A 25234-nucleotide genomic window follows, 5' to 3' on the forward strand; every position below is an offset into this window, starting at 1 on the left:
GAAAAAGAACCACTTTTTTGACACCATCCTCCATGTAGTCAACAAAACCCTTTTATCTATTTTAGTTTTACAAATCACATCAAGAAAAATAAACAGAATAAATAACACACTATCACTGTGAAAGTACAGAAAAAATCACGCTTCTTCTTCATTCTTTATGTGCTACACTTCAAAAATTCTTCAAGGGCTCCGACATCTAAACTATCTTTTCCTGCTTTTCAACAGAACATTCATGGATGAGGCCGCTCCTCGAAAGCTTATTTGCGCCTCTTCATACTGAAACCATCTGTACCCCTTCTCTATCGTCAAAATTCATGAAGAGAACTGGACATCTTCTCTCAAGCCATCTTATTTTGAATTTGCCGATGGATATGCACTAGAAACTCGACGTATGAAAGTCCACTTTGTGTCTTGTCTTCTACCATGTGTGAGAAAAATAACATGCCTAACAAAGAGAAATTCAAACGTTAAGAACATACTAGTGGCAAGACCAAGAATGAACATCATATGAAGAAAAACATTTGAGCTTCTCATTCCAAATCAATCTGACAGGAGCATGCTTCTTGCATGTAGAAATCCTTTGGGAGATGTTTGTATAATCATTCTTTTTGCCTCATTGGTATTTAAAGCTATACGGCTTAAAAGAAGAGTAGAAGACAGCCTGCTACGATACAATAGTTCTAACCTCAGATAGACCTTGGAATACCTAGTGATTTTTTTAAAACTTGCAAATCTGGAATGGCTAAAGGTGAGTTAATAAACAAAGCGAGGATGATTAGTCATTGCAAGATCTCATATGAAGTATTAACACCAGGCAGCTATGAATGCAGGGTAAATATTTGATTGATTAAAATGATTAAACTATTTAGATCAGTTTGATGATTAGTTATTCCGTCCCTTCTCCTTTCATCCACTTCATGACTAATTTACGATTTTGTGGTGTGTGTGTGGGGGGGGGTGGGGGGGTAAAAGATTGAGGGTAGAAGTGAAAAAAGATGGTGTGGATACAAACCTGATGGATCTCCCTTTTTGCATAATTTTAAGCTGCGAAGATCAGAATGAGAACATTTCAGAAATTAGAAATATTAAGTGTTATAGGTAAGACTTCACCATTTACATTCCTTTTGATTTATTAGTAATGAAATGTAATTGAGGGACCATCTCCTAAAAGGTAGAAGTAAAGAGAGGAGCAAATACACATAAAAAGAAGAATCATACCGGAGAAAGTTACACCTTTGGCGTCTAATATCATTAATGATATCGTTGAGCTTCTTAGAAAGTGGATTGTCATACTGCTGCAGAACAAACTGAGGAGAAATATGGAAAATTCAGAATTTAAGCAGAGGAGCTAAATTACAATAGGTAATTGCTTCGCTTCACCAAGGAAAAAAAAAAGAAACATTTGATTGCTCTGTCCATCAAGAACCTAACAAACCCAAGAGACTAATAAGTTGGAGAACAAAGTATAAACAAACAGCATACAGGAGACCCCAACCCCACCCAAAAAACAAACCCAAGTCTACTTTTAAGATGGAACTTTGTCGAACGAAATGGCACAAAAACAAACCATCAAATAGGAGAGGGTGGCTGAATGCAAGCATCATACTTTGCTTGCAATAACTTACCCGACTGACACATCTGACCACCATGGATTCATACAGTTTAACCGAAGCAATCAAGAATAATATATACAAATTAAAAGCACTTGTGTTTCAGCACATGGATCAAATCTCTATATGAGGATCCTAGGAAAACAGGTGCTGAGAATGTTTTCCCCTCTTTTACCTCCTCGTACATTTAGAATAATATTACCAATCAACAGGGAAAGACATGCCAATTTACCTGAGCAGGAATTTCTTCAACAGATGAAATGCCTAGCAGCTGACGGATAGCACTAGGATCTGCAGAGTTCCCAACATATATCAAACAGTCCTCGCCATTCTCGAGAAGATAGATCCCGTTGTCACTGATCTGTTCACTGGAAAGTGGAATAGAAGGAGGAATAAGAGAATCGCCATTCTCCTGCAAGTTCAGTTACAGAATGAGATGTAAGAAATGTAATCCTAAAATAATGTTCAAAATGAATCGAGAAAATGAATAAAACTACCAAGTTGACTTAGAAAGGCAAAAGAAAAAAGGGAAGTAAATCCATAAATACATGTCCATACCTCTGTATCGAGTTCGTGAATGGCTATCAATCTAGGGTAGACCAGAGGGATTGCCAATGGAGCAGAGAGTGGGGAAACGTAATTAATCCAGAAGGACCTACTATCGATCTGTCCATCAGTTCTAAGTCCAGTGCTTTTAAGCAAAGCTGAAAAATTAAGAAAACTTATATTAACATAGCTATTACATTATTTTTTTCAAACAATTTACAGGAAATAGTTTTGTAGCAACAAAGAGACTAGAGGCAGGCAGGCAGACATTCAATATTCGCTATACATACGAAGCATTCGGAAGCTAAATGCACATAATGTTTAGATGAAAAGAGTGGGTGATCATTGATTCATTTAGCTTTTCTTGGCACTATTTTCCTTCATATGATTAACATTAGCTCAACTAATATAATACACTGAATAAACAATCTTAAAGAATAACAACAAAAGGAAACCAAGGTGGAACATAGAGGAGAGGGGTATAGGCATTTTGACCAATATGTCAACTTAAATATAAAAAGGAAAAGAAAAGAAAATTATAGAAGAGAGTTAATTGTACATTATACTGCATGTATAAACCAACTCTGTTAAATCTTTGGGAAATGAAAGGCTAGGGTAAAAGGAATGCAAGATATACCCAGTGTGTAAAGAGGAAGAAGTTTAAGTGCCTCCGGAAGGATAAGTTGTCCCGAGGATGACACTGTGGCACAGAATTTACGATAAGAGTGCAGAATGTTGATGCAAAGGGTTGTCACTTGCTCTCTGATCTTTGAGAGAGGAGCAGTTGGCACTTCACTGGCCGCTGCATGCAAGAAAAATGGCATAAGTACAATTAGTCTTTTAAAATAATAAACAAGGTGAAAATAAGGAACAATATGATGAAATAGCAACAGGGCATGAGATAACATTAAACATCAGAAGCAAGTAGTGTAGGCCACTTAATGACTCATGCTAGTTATTATGTGGACCACAACTGCAATTATAAACTGTAAAGAGCTATCTTCTAATAAAGAAGACCAGAGCAGTTCATAGGCACTTCTATTCCATTTATTTGGAAGCTTTGATTTTCTAGCTTCAATTTTTTCATTTATCAAAAATAAGCAATTAAATACACTGTGGACTCTTGAAAAGGACGAAAATAATTATTTGCTGGCCTGGGGATTTCCTTTGTGTGTGTGTGTGGGGGGGGGGGGGGGGGGAGGGAAGGGGGAGGGGGAGGGGGAGGAGGGATTTAACATATAAAAAAAATAAAAGTACTAGCCTCTGGCAGAGGCAGAGAGAGAGAGAGAGAGGAGCAAGATGTTAAGCCCTCGTGAGATACAATATAGATTCTTCTTTGACGAAAAATCACAGGAAAAAGGAAATAAAGATGGAAGCTAAGTACAGTAGCACAAATTTGCTGCTGACTAGATTCCATATACCAATTCATTAAATGCCAAGAGTGGTGACAAGTTAGGCGTTGACTAGTCAAGAAGAAATGTGAAATAAAAAAAAGGAGTTAATTAATTATGCATTTCTACGGCAAAATATACGGTTTATTAATTTTCTCCTACACATCCAAACGAATTGATCCCTGAGGAAAACAAGGAAAATATCATTTAGCCAGTCTGCCAAAAGATATAAAAGAGGTGACATCCTACAAACACCAGTTCCCTCTACTTATTCCAGCAGTGGCAAAATTTCTTAAATTCTTTTTTGATAAGACACTTATTTTTCTTTGTCCCTCAATTTGTTCATCCGTGGTTTCGCTTTCGCATGGCATCCGAAATCACAGATCTAGACACAAAATTTACAACCCCAATTCGTTCCAAATCTGCAGAAAAATGGTTATGGGGATTATAGAAACGGGGGAGTACCATTACAGAAATAATCAGATTCAATATGGTGCCCATGGACAAGTCTGCCTGGTCAATTGGAGGAGGTATCCACGCACAATTTTAGATATATCTCGGCTATGCACATATGAGAAAGGAGCAAAACCAGTGCAGCTATTTCGGAATTAAATAAATGCATACATTATAAGAAAAAGAAAAAATGAAGTGTCAAAGATCTTGGTACAAAGAGGGGAAAGGAGGCGTAGTCGCAGAAACCAAAGATCCTTACTGAGGCAGAAAGCACATTATAGACATAAAATTTTCCCAGGAATTTTAGCACTTCAAAATTTGGGGATTGATTGAGAAGAAAAAAAAAGATAACCCCCCCCCCCCCCCCCCCAAACCATTGGGAAGGCGGATGAGGAGGCGGAACTGTGAAATAAATATTGTACTTAAGAATGTGGCAGTGAATTAAGACATAGTATACTCTACCTTGCTTTAAGATGCAAGCAAATTGTGTGTCCAAGTCAGCTGTTCGAAACATGTTATTCAACACGATCGTGCAAGGCAGAGCCAAAGTTGACACTCGGATTCTTCTTTGGCCATCGATAGTAGTGTAAAGAACGGCAGACTAGAAACACAGAAACAAGCTCTAGTAAATGGCCATCAAATTGCACCACGGAAGAAAAAGGAATAAATGAGGGAGCAGGGGTAGGGAAAATAGACATACAGAAACAATGCAAACAGCATTGACCAAAAACTCATTGCTGAAGATGCAAACAAATTTGTACCTGAAAAGAACATTCTGAACCATCCTGCAATTTGTCATCATGTTTCAATGTCACCATAATTGTTTTGTCACAGTCAATCTGCACAATGGAAAGCTCCTTTAGAAATGAATACACTCAATTCAGAAGTTAGTCACACTAGCACATTCAACGGAGAATCAACAGTGTAATATGCACACAAAAAAGGGGAATTGACAGGCAAGCTTAATTATTCAGAGCAAATAAGCAGCAGAAATGACCGTGGATTTGTATTTATCAACTAAAACCTAATACAGACAGTCTGAAAAAGATGGCAGGACAAAACTCTGTATGGTGGAGAAATCAACATCGTTCGAAATCCACTTAGAAAATCCGGCAGGGAATCGATAGAGAATCAGACAAAATAAAAATATTGAGCCTGCACCTTTGCCTCATAGTAAACTATCAACTATAGTCAAACATAATATGGGGATGCTTGGTATTCCCCAAGAAATCTGCCACAGATGCTTTGAACTTAATACAGAAGCGCACAGTTAATCTATTACATTTTAAGTTGTTGTGCTTGTACTTTTTGCTTGGGAAGTGCATAATCTTCTTCGAAGGGGGGAGGGAGTAGAGAGATAGAGAGACAAACCGCAGGTAGATCAACATCTGTTGGAATTCTTTTACAGTAATTTCCAGAGTACTCCTGAACTTGAATGCCCTGCAAATGAAACACGGTCGACATGAATTTTACACTTAAGTTCCATAAATGCTGTATGTTGCTGCTAGTTCTATGAAAGAAGCACAGGAAGACACAAAAACTGGGAAGCATACCTGACTACATCTTACACGCATTACTGCCTCAAACCCTTGGGGCCTAGTGATATTCCATCGAAGATCATTGTATAGCTTGGCAGAATCAGCAAGAGCAGAAAAAGGGAAATAGTAGTACACCTGGCACAAGTGAAACATCCTTAAAGCTCAAGCCTAGATATAAAAGATATCAAAAGGAATATGAAGTGAAGTGGCTATCATATATCGTAAGTTGCATAATAAGAATGTTCATAAATTCCATTAACAGTAAGTGCATCGTAACCAAGGGCCTCGGGGAGAAGACAAGCTAAAATAGTTACCTGCCCACCAGTAGTTTTAGGGATGACCGAGATGGAGGCAATGTCTACATATGATTGAGTTGTGAGAAACACGTCAACACAGACCTGAAGCAGTTGAGATCTAATTAATTGATGTGAACGGTCATAATATGAAAAGACCAAAGATATTCTTAACATTCTAGTTGTGCTTAATGAATCATTCTTCCACAGGCTTTTGTAACTCACCTGATACTCGGCAAACTCAATAGCCATTGTCTTCAAAGTTTTATCAGCCGGCTGAAGCAACTTGTGAGCCTCCTGCAATAGGAAAATATTCAACTCTTCTGAATAAGTAACACCATGATTTCTTTTTTTGGGGGATAAGCTAGAAAAGTTTTATTCATCGCCACATTGGTGCTGGATATGTACATTACAAAAACTCGGATCCACGTTACTCCTGGAGACATGTGATGAAATTTATCACTTATCCAAGTCATATGAATGTACCATATTCACCCGAAGGCCAAAATAGACCTGAAGAAGGAATTAGAGCTCGTTTGTGCTAGCTGAATTTAAGTGGCTTTTAAGCATGACGTGCTGAAAAGAGCTGGTATAAAACAGGGCTACAGAAGAGCAAGCGCAGGTGGTGGTATGCTATCCCAGCATGCATATGGCGGACTGAATGGACTAAAAGAAATAGAAGATGTTTTGAAGACTCTGCTAACTCTATCATGAATAAAATCTAACTGTATAATTTTGTTCTGCTCTTGGTGTAGATTGGACATGTAGACGAGGTTGAATCAGTGTTACAAATGTTAGAAGCCCAACAGGATTAGAAAGGACATATTTTGGTTGTTTTGCTTCTGAAGATATTTTAGAGTTGTAACAACACACCCTTTATGCTAGTTTATCTATTAAATTACTTTAACTTCTCATAAGAAAAAAGCATCAAGTGCTGGAAAGCACTTCTCAAGTGTCTGGGCTGAATTTATGAATAAGTAGTTCGTGTTTGGATAAAAGTGCTGAAACCAAAAATAGAGAGTTGATGTGATTGGTAAAAAAGTGCTCACATTTTCTGTTAAAAAAATTGAAATATCTTTTTTTATTAAAGTAATAAATTATATTAATGTCTATTGGAAACCGCCTCTCCACCTTCACTAGGTAGAGGTAAGGTCTGCATACACACTACCCTCCCTAGACCCCACATGTGGGAATATACTGGGTTTGTTGTTGTTGTAATAAATTATATTAATGTTTGGGCAAAAAAGCATGCCCATATAGGAGAAGTAAATCAAAAAGTAGAAAACCTACAAAAATAGAATAGATGATTTTCTATGAACGACAACCAATCTTCTATACAAAAGGGAACCTTATGGGTGCACCAAAAAGAAAGAAGGGATAAAATACTACTCCCCAACTGAATTAAGTTTAATTTATACACTCTCAAAAGCTCTCCTATTTCTTTCCCTCTAAAAGACCCACACAAGTGCTAGTGACGCAAGCTTTCACGCCCTGCGTCTTCTCCTTCTACCATAACTCTGACTGAACATTTCCTCTTAAACAGTGTCTGGCATCACCTCAAGCAGACATTTTTCATGTCAATAAATTGAAATGCCTATTTAATTTTCCTATTTTCCCTTTCATAAAAGTTGACAATTAAAACACAACAGCTCTCACACTTATGCATGTTAAGGACCATACTGGAAGTTTCTATGTATTCAACACTGGATATGGACAATTTTATGGCAGAGCCAACATGATAAATATGTACAATGTTTTGGGACATTCAAATATGATATAAAGGCAAAAACTAGGGGACAGTGGGTACACAACAATCTAAAAGAGAGACACCAGTGGTGGAGTAGCAAGAAGCCTTTAGCAATCAAGGAAAAGGCAGAACAAGAAAACTTAAGCGAAAAAAGCTTCAGCTAAAGGACGGATACATGCTGAACTAAAAACTGGTTCAACAAATTTACCTTTTCTGCAGCTGATACATTGGTTCTTCCTTCAGCTTCTCTAGCAGAAAGGGCTCCAATACCAGTAGATGGCAGGACTATAAAAATAGCAAGTACATCCAACACTTAGAAATGTATAACAATTTGTGTGGTCAAAGGTGCCCAGCTCATGCAACAGATCATTTCCAAGAAATATAACATCATAGGACTTATGAACTTGTTGATGCACCAGGTGAAGGAGAAAAAAGGAATTATAAGACAATTGCCTAAAGCATGCTTCTATTTTACAAAGTATTCAGTCCAAATATTTGATGAGAGTTTCAAAACCATGAATTTACTGAAAATACAATCCAAACATAGCTATCCTAGTAATACTTCAATATTAAAACCACCGGACAGTGCCATAGAAAGCAATCCTTTTATGGATCATCCTATTTAAGCAGCTTGCATTGGACACCGAAGTTGAGCATAAATTAATAAAAGCAAAACAGTCAATCAGCAATGTACTGCAAACAAGAGAGGGAGAAATCAGAGCTAAAACATTTTAAACACAAGCACGCGGAGAAAGATATAGTCTTGATTTTAGACACAGAAGGTTGTACATGATACTTATAGTTCACTGCACTTAACACCTTACCTGATTGAAACACAAGAAGTTTGCCTCCAGTGCTTTTCATTGCCAAGAAAGCAGCCTGAAGTAACAAAACGCAAAGTAAGAATCAATTGACCATCAGATTGATGGTTATACTTGCAATCATTCATCTGCATGCAACAACACAATAATAAATTTTCCAATCTCTTTCTCAGAATGGAAAAGTCTCACGCAACCGTGGTGAGCTAACTAGTCACATTTTAGAAGGAATGCAGAAAATACTTTTTCCATCTATGGATCAATGAGGCAATATAAAACAAGTGGATGTGTGATCAAATACAACTTGGGAAACTAACTTCATGTAAAGCATTGGTACCTTGACTGCAGCCCCAAAAGCTGAATCAGCAGTCCTGTTATTCTGGAACATTGTTGGGATGCTTTCTAGGAGAAGCTCTAGGTGCTGACGGCACTGAAAACACAACCGAGCAACCACATTCACATGATGCACTGAAATTCTTAGTCGTTTCACTTTAAGGGGAAAATGAACAGAAAGTTGGTCAACATCATGCAGAACTAACCTCCGAGAGCTGCACAATAACATCGGTTTGAAGGGGGGTGTAAACATCTTGGACATCAGGGACTATAAGCATCAATGGCTGCAAAGGTAGATCCAGAATAGACTTATCAGAAAACAGGCACTTCACCAACATAAACCATTTTCCACAACCCTAATTCCATTTTAGAATCTATTTCAAAAGAACAACGAACAAATCATATCGGAGAAGAATGGCATGAGTGAAATAGAATCCAAATATACCAGGAAGAATAAAGAGAGAACTGCATAATCAAGCACAATAGAGCAATTAGGCAGTAAAGGAGACAAGCAGGTAATTAAGGCAGAGAAGTCTAGAAGGGCAATAAAGTAACTCTTTTGTGAAGGCTAATATTTTTTTCCTACCACCCTATGACTTAATCACAGACAAGACAAGAAAAATGAATAAGGACAAATTTACTTTGTTTTAGTAAGTGCTGCTAACTCCCTCTCCCCAGATGTCTTGGTTAAAGATTTGTTTATTTTTATTCACTTATAGAAATTCTGTTAGATGATATGAAAAAACACAGTTTTTTATAGAAATTCTTTCAGATATGCATTAAGTTAATCATCTGGGCAACACCTTCCTGAAATCCAACAAGAACCATTTCACTAGTTTTGCATTCTTCCCCTTAAAAGTAATTGTCAATTCATCATTAGCACACAAAGAGAAAAAGGCAAAGATAACTGATTAAGATTCAACACTGATTTCAAAGCTCCTTTTAATTTCAGATGTTAAAGCTTAATTTAGCATAATCAAACTCATCTGAATGTGTCAAACCTGCTGTAATGCACGCTTGAGATTGTAAAAGTGGATAGTTGAGTCAAATGTAGCAACTCCAACCAATGTCCGAGGACCTTCCTGCAATAAAAGTTGTCAATGTCAAAGACAGCTGATAAACTTTCCAAGAATTAAAATTATGCATTAAAATCAAATACAAAAGTGCAGCTTAGCTGAATAATATCAAAAATAGTATTTATTCCCTAATCCATGCAGTGAACGCGAAATTCTAACCGCTTGCTGACCCCATCTTTCCCAAGTTCCAGTAGATCATAGGTAGCTGTTTTTACCACATCACCTCTGGTTCATTCAGCTAGTAAAAATGACACCAGATGACGAGGAAAGAACCCCTCAATCGAAGACATTCAAGGGTTCACCTAAATCCTTTTGTCATGTTCATCATTTTCCTTAGACCTTCTGGAATGATTAAAGACATTGCTTCATCACTAAGGAGATGTGAATCACAGGTTATCGCGTCATAATCTCTTCATCTTACAGGCAATAGTTTGCCTAAACACCCCTCCCCCCACCCCCCCAAAAAAAAAAAACAGCCACTCAACCATAATGCTCTCTTGGATAAACCAAGGTTACCGGGCAGCATTTGCGCAACACCGCAGTATTCAGATGGAGACAAACTGGGTTCTCCATAAATCATACACATCAATAACCTTTTTCGTCATCTCAAACAGACAAATTAAACGGGTACTAGCTTCAGCTTGCTTCGCTACATCAGAAGTTCTAATTAACCTCACTGATTTAGTACAAAACAGTGACGGATTAATGATGATTCCACTTGAGAAGACAAAACAAATACTTTTCTATCTCGGTAATCTAAAGGTACAAAAACTGCATGCTGCATCACCATAAACGACTTACAGGGAGATCAGTAATAACTTGGCTGATCGCACTGCAAGCAGCTGCAGTTGCACCAGTCTGTATGGCATTCATGGAAACGTCTATTAGGAAGAAATATACAGCCGGCATGGGATCTCGCACCTGAAATACAAGACAAAATTCCAAGTTATTACTGCAAAATTCATGAAGTTAAAATTTGAATTAAGGAACTGTCAATAAATGTCTCTGTCAAAGTATTAGTTTAATTTTCTAAATGTGAGATCCTACTCGTCCACACTACTAACACCCTCAACCTATTGACTCTGCTGTCAACAAATCACACAGTATTCTCGGAGCAATAATTTGACAAGTCTACCAGAGTTCAACATTTCACATCTCCCATTCATTGCTTACTGGACCCTTCTCCTCCTCCCCACATTCCTCTCTAGCTTTCTCTCTGTATGTATTATATTTATACTACTTCAGGAGTTCAATGCTGAAAAAGATTTTGTGACGAATAATATACAGCACAACTGTTTTCTCCTCAAGTCTAAGGTAGACACCAAAAGAATGCTCATCAGTAGAATATTTTCTTCTCCTTTTTCCTTTTTTTTTTTTTTTTGAATAAGTTAAATCAGCAACAGAATAGCAGACAGATAGCAACAACCTGGTGCTAAAAAGGTAACACAAGAGCCGACATTTGGAATAGATAGAAAAGGGTGCTGTGAACTGCAAGATTCCAGAATTACAATCCACTATGCCTCAATCTCAAATTAGTGTTTTCTTTATTATTTATTACTCCCTCAATAAGCTAAATGTGTCATCTAAATTGACACAGAGGGAGTAAATTTTTTATAACAACCTCATTTTCAAATTAGTTGATATTGCAATATAAATCCTATGTATTCATTCCACTCTATTCTGGTCCATTTCCTAGCTTCCCCGAACATTAAAACAAGTTTAGATAGTAAATTTGAAAGCTCAAAGATGCTTAAACTGAAAGTTCAGCGCCAGGAATGTCAACTTAGTATGACATTACAGCTATAAAGTCATGTAATCACATCCCAAACCAATGTTCTAAAAGGTACCAACCATATATTCCTTGGTAGCGACAAACTCAACAGTTCCTCGGCATAGTTCGGGCCTTTCATCAGCATCTCTACGCCTGCCATCTGGACCCAAGTTGCAGTGATAGTCACGTGGAGTTTCATCGGTATGCCCTGCAAAAAGAAGCCAACAAACATAACTACATTACAGCACAATTTCATTCAAAACGCAGCATTAGGAAATTGAAAATGGTTCTACATTCGATTTATTCAGTGAAGCTGATGGCAATAGGAGTTTAATCCATTTTCCTTTTAGGGTCGGTTGTTTTGGAAATATGCAATCTGTGAATAGCATAGACACTGGCCAATTGGTCTTCAACAAGGAGATTGAACGTTTTCTACTATATCACAATCATGCATATCCACTAGGAAGCAGTGGCGGACCCAGGATTTTATACAAGCGGGTTCAATAAAAGATGACGGTGGCTATTCACATCAGTAATATCGGGTGAGACAAGTAGGGTTTGAACACTTTTTTTGTTCTTAAATAATTTAAACAAATATACTTTTATGTTTTATCAAAATTTAAGAAAGAAATAAACAAATTCACTTTGTAGATAGGTTAATTTTTGAAGTAGGTAAAACTGTAAAATAATGTGTATTGATTTCAGGAAAAAAAAATAAAGTGAAATAGAAAACAGACAAAAGTAAGAATAATAAATACAGAAGGGATAATCTGTCTTGTGCACACATAACTCCGGCCCACTAGAGATTACAAAACAAAATGTACAGGAACGCCCACAAGTGGGATTGGAACACAACACCTTCCATACATTTTGAACCCTCTTTACCACCTCAACAGACAGTGCACTTTGTTAAAGCGGGTTCAAATTTATATTTCTATACGTATTTTCGTTGTTTCAAATATTATTTACTAATATATACAATGTAATTTCTCAGCGAAGCGGGTTCAACTGACCCCACTTGACACCATGTGGGTCCGCCCCTGCTAGGAAGGATGATTCAGGAAATACAAGCTATATCATAGAAAATGGCAGAGGTCTTGCTGTCAAAGCAGGACCATATCACTAAAAATAGGACGGGCAATGTTGAAGCCAGCTTGTGCGCACATTGTCTATGTGAATCCCCAACATGAGAGAGAGAGAGAGAGAGAGAGAGAGAGAGAGAGAGAGAGAGAGAGAGAGAGAGTCGGAGATTATTTCCTTCTACTCTCGCACATCATAACATTAGTCCACTTATGAAGTTGCTCTATGGCCGGCTTAATGTATAGACTTATAGCCTGTTTGGCCAAGCTTTTTTGGGCCAAAAGTGCTTTTTTGCCCAAAAATTGAGGTGTTTGGCCAAGCTTTTGAAAGGAAAACAAGTGCTTTTGAGGAGAAGCAGAAGCAGTTTTTGAGAAACAGAAAAAAGTAGTTCTCTCCAAAAGCACTTTTGAGAAAAATATACTTAATAGAGTTTTCAAAAGCTTGGCCAAACACTAATTACTGCTCAAAAGTGCTTTTCAAATTAATTAGTCAAACACAAACTGCTTCTCACCAAAAGCAATTTTTTAAAAAGTACTTTTGAGAAAAACACTTCTCAAAATAAGCTGATTTTAGAAGCTTGGCCAAACAGGCTATTAGTCAACCTATAGGATCGTCTTAATATATATATCAATGTTACTTTCGAACAGCACTTATATCTCAAGTTGGTCCAGAAAAGACTGTTAAAAGATATTTATTTCTTAATTGTTTCTTATGAAATGCAAGGTGTAAGAGTAAGAAGGCTCACATGTTCTCAGATCACCAGTAAAAATGTATATTAGACGCCTGAAAATGTGCTTATGGTTTTCATTAAAATAGTTAGAGCAGAAAATATCTAGAACAATGTAAAGTTGATGTTTCTATGTAGTGTCCTGTGGTTTTTCGCAAAACACCACGTCCTAGCTATGTTGGATTTCAATCTTGAGTCCCTAAATAATATCTAGAGCCGTGCTCTAAACTCCAAACATCACATAACAGTAAGTTAGTGGGAATAAATAAATTTCATTCTTACCACACAAGTTACAGATGAAACGTCTTCCTTGATCAATAAACTTCACGAAAGGATTTATATAGCCTTTGCAACGAGAGCACCGAACAGGACCACTTTCCCCAAAATCAACCACCTATCAAGGAAAGCAACAAGAAGGTAAAAGAACTAACAAATTAATTCATTCTGCCTTCATTAAGCTACAGAATCAATTTACACTATTCAAGTGCTCCTACGTGCTCAGAAAATGAAGTAAGCTTAACAGATATATAACAGGCATAAACCTAGAACTTCTAATGATTAATAGAAACAATTTCCACTCTAGGGATCACAATTCGTCCCTTTTGGCCACCAATAAGAAAAAGGAAAACCACACCTGGCCGCCAAGAGTCACTACAGTCAACTGTGCATCTTAGCATACATCATCACCCACGCAAGTCCAAACCTTCTCAGAATTTCCCACCACACAACAATATGCTATCCAACAATGTAAGAGGTGATTCACATCTTCTTCTGAGTACTCTTCCTCTTCCTCTTCCTCTTCCTCTTCCTCTTCCTCTTCCTCCAATTCTCGGCCGTCAAGATTACCCCCTTGGCAAGTTAGCCAAGTGAAAAAACACACCTTCCTCAACACCCTTGGGATCCATATTGAGATGTGTTGAAAAAAATGACTACTCCCTAATCAGAAGCTTTTCATAATAGCATTTAACAGAAAGTATGATGTTATCCCCAGCCCCCCATCACCATACATCATGTCTATCTGGTACAGTTCTTTGTTTGTGAAGCAATTCAACCAAACTTCGAAATTCTGCAAACTCACAAGTTCCTCCTAAACCTCAAACCGCATTGCATAAAACATTATGAGAGAACTAGGAAAGAAACTGTTGCTAGACGTTTAAAGCTCAAATAAGATAGTGACTTTTACAAACGAGAGAATACATTTTAATTTAGTTACCGAATTTTGTATTTTTTTTCTCTTTGATAACCGAGAAATTCCCGAAGGCCATGGTGCATGGTTCGAATCAGTGGATAATGGGCCTGCCCCTCTACCCTTTGTTAATTTACAGCATGTATATAGTGTAGTATTGTCCCACATTGGTAGAGGAGTAGTATGTCCTTGTATAGTATAGCTATAAATAAGGACCTCTTGTGTAGTATTATTCATTCATTCAATATATCAATAACATATTTTCTCCTGTGCCTTCTCACATGGTATCAGAGCAATTGTGAGAGACTTATCGCTGTGCATAAATTCCGGAATCTTCCGGCGATTCCGGAAAAGAGAAATCATTATTTTTTTTTAAGGTTGTTTTCTATCTGCTTCATTTCTGTCAGTGTTGTGCAAAATCCAACACTACCACAAGAGTCGTCACTGTCCGGCGACCAAACCCCAGTGAACAACTCCGGCAGAAGCAGCCTCACGCGCCTCCACGCGCCACCAGAAGCTCACGCGCGTGAGCTCACGCGCCGGCGCGTACGACCACTTCCGGCCATTTTTTGAAAATCTTCCTTCAGAACAGTTGGGTCGCCTGGTAATTCCGATCCTACCCCTACTGTTTTCATTTTATTCCGACAACTTTGAGTTTTTCCGGTAGCTACAGTACTATTCCGACAACTACAGTAGATTCCGGCAGCTACAGTATTTCAGTATTCTGTTTCTGTGTTTCCGTACACTGTTTAAGTGGATTACAGTTGATTCTTTCTCCTATTTGGTAATAATTTGCAACAATGTCTTAGGGATTTGATGCTTTTGGGTCTACAAACATGAGTTCTGGAAACTCTAGTGCTATTATTGCCTCGGAACCTTTAATGGGAGGTTCAAACTACTTAGCTTGGGCTTCATCTGTCAAGTTATGGTGTAGAGGTCAAGGTCAAGGTGTTCAAGAACATCTAATCAAACAGTCTAGCGATGGAGATGAAAAGGCAATAGCACTTTGGGCAAAAATCGATGCTCAGTTATGTAGCATCTTGTGGCGATCTATTGATTCCAAGTTGATGCCCTTGTTTCGTCCATTCCAGACATGTTATTTGGTTTGGGCAAAGGCACGCACCTTATACACTAATGACATATCTCGCTTCTATGATGTGATATCACGGATGACAAACTTAAAGAAGCAGGAATTGGATATGTCTACTTACTTGGGTCAAGTACAGGCAGTCATGGAGGAATTTGAGAAGTTGATGCCAGTTTCGGCTAGTGTGGAAAAACAACAAGAGCAGCGACAGAAGATGTTTCTCGTTCTTACCCTCGCTGGACTTCCTAATGATCTTGATTCAGTACGCGACCAGATTTTGGCTAGTCCGTCTGTCCCGACAGTTGATGAATTATTCTCTCGATTACTCCGCCTTGCTGCAGCATCAAGTCCACCAGTGAGCTCATCACAGATACTTGATTCCTCTGTTCTTGCATCCCAGATAATGGATGTTCGGGCATCTCAAACTATGGAGCATAGACGAGGAGGAGGTCGTTTTGGAAGATCTAGACCCAAGTGTTCTTATTGTCACAAACTTGGACACACTCGTGAAATGTGTTATTCCTTACATGGTCGTCCACCCAAAAATGCTTACATTGCTCAGACCGAGACTCCAGGTAACCAAGGATTTTCTTTATCTAAAGAAGAATATAATGAGCTCCTTCAGTATCGAGCAAGTAAGCAGACATCTCCACAAGTAGCCTCAGTTGCTCAGACTGATACTTCTGTTTCTGGTAATTCTTTGCTTGTGTTTCCCAGTCTAGCACTCTTGGCCCATGGGTCATGGACTCCGGCGCTTCTGATCACATCTCTGGTAATATATCACTTTTATCAAATATTGTATATTCACAGTCTCTTCCCATTGTTACTTTAGCCAATGGATATCAAACTAAGGCAAAAGGAGTTGGACAAGCTAATCCCTTGTCTTCTATCACCCTAGATTTCGTTCTTTATGTCCCTGGCTGTCCTTTTAGTCTTGCATCTGTTAGTCGTTTGACTCGTGCCCTCCATTGTGGTATATACTTTACTGACGATTCTTTTATTATGCAGGACCGCAGTACGGGACAGACAATTGGTACAGGACGTGAATCAGAAGGCCTTTACTACCTTAAGTCACTCAGTCCTTCCACAACATGTCTAGTTACAGATCCTCCAGATCTAATCCACAGACGTTTAGGACATCCGAGTTTATCCAAACTTCAGAAGATGGTGCCTAGTTTATCTAGTTTGTCTACATTAGATTGTGAGTCGTGTCAACTTGGGAAACATACCCGAGCCTCCTTTTCGCGTAGTGTTGAGAGTCATGCAGAGTCTGTCTTCTCCTTAGTTCATTCTGATATATGGGGTCCTAGTAGAGTCAGTTCATCCTTGGGATTTCGTTACTTTGTCAGTTTCATTGATGATTATTCAAGATGTACTTGGCTTTTCTTAATGAAAGATCGTTCTGAGTTATTTTCTATATTCCAGAGTTTCTGTGCTGAAATCAAAAACCAATTTGGTGTTTCTATTCGCATTTTTCGCAGTGATAATGCCTTAGAATATTTATCTTCTCAATTTCAGCAATTTATGACTTCTCAGGGAATTATTCATCAGACATCTTGTCCTTATACCCCTCAGCAAAATGGGGTTGCTGAGAGAAAGAATAGGCACCTTATTGAGACTGCTCGCACACTTCTAATTGAATCTCGTGTTCCGTTGCGTTTTTGGGGCGATGCAGTTCTCACAGCTTGTTATTTGATTAATCGGATGCCTTCATCTCCCATCAAGAATCAGATTCCGCGTTCAGTATTGTTTCCCCAGTCACCCTTATACTCTCTTCCACCTCGTGTTTTTGGGAGCACGTGTTTTGTTCATAACTTAGCCCCTGGGAAAGATAAGTTAGCTCCCCGTGCTCTCAAGTGTGTCTTCCTTGGTTATTCTCGTGTTCAGAAGGGATATCGTTGTTATTCTCCAGATCTTCGTAGGTACCTTATGTCAGCTGACGTCACATTTTTTGAGTCTAAACCTTTCTTTACCTCTGCTGACCACCATGATATATCTGAGGTCTTACCTATACCGACCTTTGAGGAGTTTACTATAGCTCCTCGACCTTCGACCACAGAGTTTTCATCCATACCAACCGTTGAGGAGTCTAGTATTGTTCCCCCTAGTTCCCCGGCCACAGGAACACCACTCTTGACTTATCATCGTCGTTTGCGTCCTCCATCAGGCCCAACTGGTTCTCGTCCTGCACCTGACCCTGCTCCTGCTGCGGACCCTGCTCCTAGTACACCGATTGCACTTCGGAAAGGTATAAGGACCACACTTAACCCTAATCCTCATTATGTCGGTTTGAGCTATCATCGTCTGTCATCTCCCCATTATGCTTTTATATCTTCTTTGTCCTCAGTTTCCATCCCTAAGTCTACAGGTGAAGCGTTGTCTCATCCAGGATAGCGCCAGGCTATGAGTGACGAGATGTCTGCTTTACATAATACAAGTGGTACTTGGGAGCTTGTTCCTCTTCCCTCAGGTAAATCTACTGTTGGTTGTCGTTGGGTTTATGCAGTCAAAGTTGGTCCCGATGGACAGATTGATCGACTTAAGGCCCGTCTTGTTGCTAAAGGATATACTCAGATATTTGGGCTAGATTACAGTGATACCTTCTCTCCCGTGGCTAAAGTGGCTTCAGTCCGCCTTTTTCTATCCATGGTTGCGGTTCGTCATTGGCCCCTCTATCAGCTGGACATTAAAAATGCCTTTCTTCATGGTGATCTTGAGGATGAGATTTATATGGAGCAACCACCTGGTTTTGTTGCTCAGGGGGGGTCTCGTGGCCTTGTATGTCGCTTGCGTCGGTCACTTTATGGTCTAAAGCAGTCTCCTCGAGCCTGGTTTGGTAAGTTCAGCACGGTTATCCAGGAGTTTGGCATGATTCGTAGTGAAGCTGATCACTCTGTGTTTTATCGGCACTCTGCTTCAAGTCTCTGTATTTATCTGGTAGTCTATGTTGATGATATTGTTATTACTGGCAATGATCAGGATGGTATTACCAACCTGAAACAGCATCTCTTCCAGCACTTCCAAACTAAGGATCTAGGCAGATTGAAGTACTTTCTGGGTATTGAGGTTGCCCAGTCTAGCTCAGGTATTGTTATTTCTCAAAGAAAATATGCTTTAGACATTCTTGAGGAGACGGGGATGATAGGTTGCAGACCTGTTGACACTCCGATGGATCCGAATTCTAAACTTATGCCAGGACAGGGGGAGCCGCTTAGCGATCCTGCAAGCTATAGGCGGCTGGTTGGAAAATTAAATTATCTCACAGTGACTAGACCCGACATTTCCTATCCTGTGAGTGTGGTAAGTCAGTTTATGAATTCTCCCTGTGATAGTCATTGGGATGCAGTTGTCCGCATTATTCGATATATAAAATCGGCTCCAGGCAAGGGTTACTCTTTGAGGATCGAGGTCATGAGCAGATCATTGGATACTCAGATGCTGATTGGGCAGGATCACCTTCTGATAGACGTTCTACGTCTGGATATTGTGTTTTAGTAGGAGGAAATTTGGTGTCCTGGAAGAGCAAGAAACAGAATGTAGTTGCTCGGTCTAGTGCAGAAGCAGAATATCGAGCAATGGCTATGGCAACATGTGAGCTAGTCTGGACCAAACAATTGCTCAAGGAGTTGAAATTTGGTGAAATCAGTCGGATGGAACTTGTGTGCGATAATCAAGCTGCCCTTCATATTGCATCAAATCCGGTGTTCCATGAGAGAACTAAACACATTGAGATTGATTGTCACTTCGTCAGAGAAAAGATACTTTCAGGAGAGATTGCTACAAAGTTTGTGAGGTCAAATGATCAACTTGCAGATATCTTCACCAAGTCTCTCACCGGTCCTCATATTAGTTATATATGTAACAAGCTCGGTACATATGATTTGTATGCACCGGCTTGAGGGGAGTGTTAATTTACAGCATGTATATAGTGTAGTATTGTCCCACATTGGTAGAGGAGTAGTATGTCCTTGTATAGTATAGCTATAAATAAGAACCTCTTGTGTAGTATTATTCATTCATTCAATATATCAATAACATATTTTCTCCCGTGCCTTCTCACACCCTTCTCCACTGAAATACCAGGCTTTTGACTGTGGCAATGTTCAAGCATGTGACCTTTGCCTAACCCACACATCACATGTTGTGCTCTTACCGCTAGAACAAAGACCTGAGGCCAAATTTTGTACTCTTTTCTCTTTATGTAAAAGAAACGACAAAGTGTTAAACAGCAGTGGTTTCACTTTGTTTTTCCCCTTTTATTAAGGTATTCATTTTTATTTTTATTTATTGGATGGAGGATAACTAAAAGAATATCCCTTCATCACATAAAGTATGTTCATAATGAGGTAACTTCTCATTACAGAACATCCTCAATATATTTGTCAACCTAGGTACGCAAACGAAAGCCACAAAGATGCAACTAATTATCCAAAAGTCAGTATAATCCCTAAGTTTTCACTACCATCTCCTAAAAGCACAGATAAGAATAACAAATATTTATTAGCTCATTCCATTTCCTGAACTACTACCTCCCCAGCACTTGATCACTGTTAGATCTCTAGATCTCTCGGTGTATCTAGTGCCAGTGAAGTTTCAAGACTAGTTCATCTTTGTTTTACCTTTCTGTTTTTCTGCTCTCCTCTCCTTCTATGGTATGACCATTTTCCCGGCGTTCTTCATACCACTTAGATAGCAAGACTTGTAACACTTTTACTAACTAGAGTGCGAAACACTCGTCCAGCATAAAAAGATGCCTTCGTCACTACTACCATCTACTTCAAGTGACTTCCTACCACGCCACAGGTTCATACAATAGGGTTGGCATCAGAGGTTATAGCTAATGCTGACATTGACAAATTTTTATGGGTAACAGCAGCCAACTTTCTTCACACAAGTAAATGTACATTTAGCAAGAAATACTCTTGTATAAGCCTTACTGATGCAAACCACAAAATATAGATGAAATATCTGGGCAGAACTAATATCTCGCACTAGACAAAGATTCAGGTACAAAGTTTATTAACTGCAGCTTTATGTGTACTTCAGATGTTGTAAATAAAGTAGACATATAGCTAGCCTTCTTAAATTCCCTTAGGGACCGTTTGATTAGTGGGATTAGGATATTAATCGCGGTATAAAATGTCGGATTAAATTTATCTGGTGTTTGGTTATGAGTATTAGCTAATACCCGAGCGAGCACAGAGAAGGGCTATTAAAATAAGAACATATAGATGGCAAAGAGTGCATTACATGGAGGGGCTCTTCAGATGGATGAGGAAGAGCCAAGGGCTGGACCAATAAAGCCCATGGCATTGCCGAGGTTGTCAAAAAGTCAACAGTGCATGGAATCTGTTACACAAACAGCAAGGACCAAAACTAATTAAAAATGTATGGTTAATAAGCTTTTCTTTCCATAGAAAGATGAAAGAGCATACATGCAGAAACCATAGAGGAAAGAATTATGTTTAGACAAAAGAACAATGCAAAGAAGTTTAGTACCTGATTAAGAGTACACCTCATGTACCGTGGGCTGCAATTTCCAGTGTCCCTAACAATATAGTCACTTGTGGCAGGCTTCAAGTGGTGCATAAAAGTAAATCAGGAAAAAGCAGTAAAATAAAAAAAAATAAAAAAATAGATTAATTTGAACCCTTAGGAGGCAAGCATAACTAGTTGAAGAAAAGATAGTTCATACGTAAATGCAACAGTCCAATACAACCAAGCAAGATATTATAGCCAAATGTTTTCTTTCTTTAAAGGAAATGATAATTTACCGGAGGGGGGTTGGCTTGGTTGCCTTGTCGGGTTTCATGCAGAACTACAGAGGCATTTGGAATTGGGCGCGGGATTTGATTGGGATCAACTTTTGATGGGCTGGTATGACCAATAGAAGGAGTTATCGAAGCCACTGCCTGATTTGGAAGAGGAGGCGCCATTCCGTACATACTCGGTGGTTGCATTGAACCAGGAATAGCAGAAGGCGGAGGCCCCTGCCAATAAGTAAACTCAGAATATGTACTTCGCATGAAAGTGGAAATACAATAAAAGCAAATTGAAACCAATCTACTTGATCCAAAATATCCACAGAATTTTAGAATTTCAATAGAAAACAAAGGAAAAAACACTTCTTATCAAAAACAAACTAAAGAAAACACTATATTGGAAAAGTGCCGTGTACTTTAGGGTGTTTTTGAATTAAATGTAAATTTTTTGTGAGGTTGCTATACCTCTTCTTCTAATTACAAAGGGATAGCTAGGTTGTTGTAGCTTCAGTTGTGAAAGACAGTTATCCTTTTCAGATGGTCCAGCGAAACTTCAGCAAAGTTGTATACTAAAGATTTTATTTTTATTTTTGATAAATACTTATATACTTAATATTAAAATAATGATTATATAAAATAGTGGCACATTAGATAACAAATTCATAGAAGGATTTCATTATTTACACTTTGAATTAACTTAGATAAATAGCAAATGATACTCAAAAGAAATTTTTAATAATTTTCAAGAACGTCCGAATCCCAAGCAAGGATATAAAAGCTTATAAATAAAAACAAATTCTATTTATGGAGTAAAAATAAATAAACAATAATAAAAAATATTATTTAATAACTTTGAATAATGAAAGAATTCCAAACATGTTAAAAGTTAAAAGATAAAGAAGTATCTCACATAGGTAATTTTATTAATAGCAATTACACAAAGTTGGGAAAAAAAGATAAAAAGAAAATTTATAATGCACAAACAACAACAACAACAACCAAAAAAATAACAAAAAAAAAACAGTGTAATCCCGCAAGTGGGAGGTCTGGGGAAGGTAGTGTGTACGCATACCTCACCCCTACCTTGAGAAGTGAGAAGATAGAGAGATTGTTTCCGATAGACCTTCGGCTCAAGGAAAGATGAAAAAAGAAGCAATAGCAACATAATGCACATAATACTAAAATGACAATTATTTAAAATAGTGGTACATTTTATTACAAATTCATAAAAAAACTTCTCTAATTATCTTTGAATGAATTAGAAATCACAAGTTCCTGAATATTATTGATTCTTTCTATCCTACAGTCATGAAGCATCTCTTCAACGCTAGATTTTGATGATTACTAAAGATCATTAAACGCATAGAATTTGATTATTAACACATCTCGTGTGACTTGTTGACCCAAAAACTTCCGTCCAGATAAAGAAATATATATCCTATGACTTCCTTCTTTTGTAGTCTATCATAGGCAAGAACTAAACATAGATCTCAGCTTCAAATATCACATATAATAAATTATACTCGGCTAATGAGTTTAGTGGAAATTCTTAACACCATGCATCTGAAGAAAACTCTATTATTTTTGTCCCTTCAATAGCATATCTAAATGACTCTATCATACCTTTTTTAATGGAAAAATACATAAATTTCACCTTTCAAAACAAGTACAATAAGACACGCATATAGAGATCACCTGATGGGGTGGCATTTTCCACGACTGTGTTCCGTAAGGTGCACCCATGGGTGGAGGCATGCCTTGACCAGGTGCTGCAAATGGAGAGGAACCTGAAGGAGGTGGCACATTCTGCAATGATCCCGAAAATGGTGCTGGCGGTTGTGTTGTAACTGGTGATGTGCTGACAGATGATGGACCGCCAAAGGGTGAGCGCATGCTCGGAGGCTGAGAAGGAGTGCCAGATGAAACCATAGCTGGTGGAGAAGCTCCAAATGGTGGCCTCATTGTATTGCTTGGAGGAGGAAATCGTGCTCCACCCTGCATCATTCCCGGCCCACCTGCAGGTGGTCCATTACTAACCGAACTAGAAATGCTTGATGGTGGCGGCACAGCTGAACCTGTTGTCAATGGCGAAGAAGCAAAAGGACCCGGAGGCCCTGGACGAGGACCCAATGCAGACGGCGGGGTTGTACCGCCAATAGAAGGAGGCATTGCACCAGGAGGAGGTGGCCGAGATGCAAAGGGAGGAGCAGATTGAGCCACATGAGGAGGGCCAGTTGGTCTAGAAGCTACATTAGGAGGCAATCCAGTGTATGGAGGACCACCACTAGGACCTCTGGGAAACACACCAGGTGGTGGAGGTCCTGGACGACTAATGGCTGGTCCACCAGCAAAAGGTGGCTGCTGCTGCCCAAATGGTGTATTATTAGTCCTAGGAGCACTAGGTGGCTGCTGCCCAAATGGGTTATTAGGCCTCGGAGCACTAGGTGACTGGTTAGGTCTATTTAATTGTAGATTTTGCATACCATCAGCAAGTGCATTAGGGTTATAGTTGGGTGGTGGTCTATTCCCTGGTCGAGGTCCCCCTGGAGCTGCCATTGATTATTCCCAAATTTCCCACCTACACAAATTCCAATTCAACTAAGTTACACAAGCTCTGTCCCACAATCACCTGATCTCGTACATAGAAATGAGACAGATAATAAACATAAAAATAGAGCATTAAAGAACTGGTGAAACATACAAAAATTACGAGGTTATAAATAATTAAAAAAGGGATAATAGCACTTTTGGTCCCTCACTTATTGGTAAATCTAATTTTGATCCTTGTGATATATGACTAATCACATTTAACCATCAACTAATTAAAATGTGTGTTAATGTCTTTTTATATATAGGAAATATGTTACTTTTAAACTTTTTTATAACTTTATTACTCTCACATATGAAGTAACAGTACAAATTTAACAGAACACATTGGTAATAAATGATATAATAGTTAATAATTCATTAGAATTATGTGAATTTACAGACGGGATCAAAAGTACACATTTTAATTAATTGAAGGTCAAGAGTGCTTACCAAGAGCAAGATATCACAAGGATCAAAATCAGAATTTGTTGATATTTGAGGGACTACAAGCGCGAATTCCCCAAATTAAAAAGACTCACCAGCTGAGATGTTAATGGAATTAAAGGACGTCGACGCCGGCAGCAAGGAAACGGCGTCGTCTGTTATGAACTGAGGATGAATTCGCCGAAACTTTTACCGTTACAAGTGAACCCGGTTTTCAATGATTCGACTGATTTCGATCTGAAGCAAAAAAAACAATTAGATTAATAAAAATTAGATCTTTAAAAGAAAATCTAAGTCCGAAATCAAAACAAATCCAATAATTGAATACATTCACATAAACATAGCATAAAATTATCATTTTCACATCGGGAAGAAATGTTAAACCTGAAGATCTTAGGGAAGAAGATAGCATGTGACAAGCTAGAGAAAAGGACGGGGAGTGGGTGGGTTTATAGATCAGAAATTGGTGAAGATTTCACAGAGTTCGGACAATTATTCAATGGGGAAGAAGGTCATTTAGATGTAGGTGTAAATATTTTAGTTTGCCTGTGCAAATATAGATTTTCTCAATTTTCACCTTGTTCTATTATTTATTTATTTTCATTTTCATTTTATTACATAGAATGTATTAGAGAAATACACAATTTGATTGGTCGAACCACCTGAAAATGACGTCAATCCAGACACAACTAGATTATGTAGGACTGTGATACCCCGTTTAATTTTGATACTAATAATTTACTTGTAATTATAGAAACGGAAAAGGGCAAAAATGCCCTTCAA

General features: G+C 38.4%; 1 protein-coding gene across 2 annotated transcripts; it reads right to left on the reverse strand.

Annotated features, from left to right (window-relative positions):
* On the reverse strand, nt 1–25015 carry LOC104118173 (protein transport protein SEC24 C-like). 2 transcript variants are annotated; one of them, XM_070175313.1, is made up of 26 exons: nt 24836–25015; nt 24547–24688; nt 23114–23996; nt 21431–21646; nt 21156–21230; nt 20907–21005; nt 13666–13777; nt 11657–11784; nt 10607–10726; nt 9731–9811; nt 8936–9013; nt 8734–8826; nt 8403–8457; nt 7787–7863; nt 6057–6128; nt 5853–5936; nt 5554–5673; nt 5372–5440; nt 4762–4839; nt 4463–4601; nt 2794–2958; nt 2169–2314; nt 1843–2022; nt 1219–1307; nt 1013–1044; nt 1–445 (listed from the first exon to the last, which is right to left on the reverse strand). In XM_070175313.1, the coding sequence occupies exons 3-26, from the start codon at nt 23972–23974 to the stop codon at nt 339–341; spliced, it is 3276 nt and encodes a 1091-aa protein (XP_070031414.1). In that variant the 5' UTR covers nt 23975–23996; nt 24547–24688; nt 24836–25015; the 3' UTR covers nt 1–338. The 2 variants fall into 2 exon arrangements, with proteins under 2 accessions (XP_070031414.1, XP_070031415.1); XM_070175314.1 differs by having other exon boundaries at nt 24458–24688.
* Between the last annotated feature and the right edge of the window lie 219 nt (nt 25016–25234).

The sequence above is a fragment of the Nicotiana tomentosiformis genome, chromosome 5 (genome assembly GCF_000390325.3).
Source record: "Nicotiana tomentosiformis chromosome 5, ASM39032v3, whole genome shotgun sequence".
Lineage (NCBI taxonomy): Eukaryota > Viridiplantae > Streptophyta > Magnoliopsida > Solanales > Solanaceae > Nicotiana > Nicotiana tomentosiformis.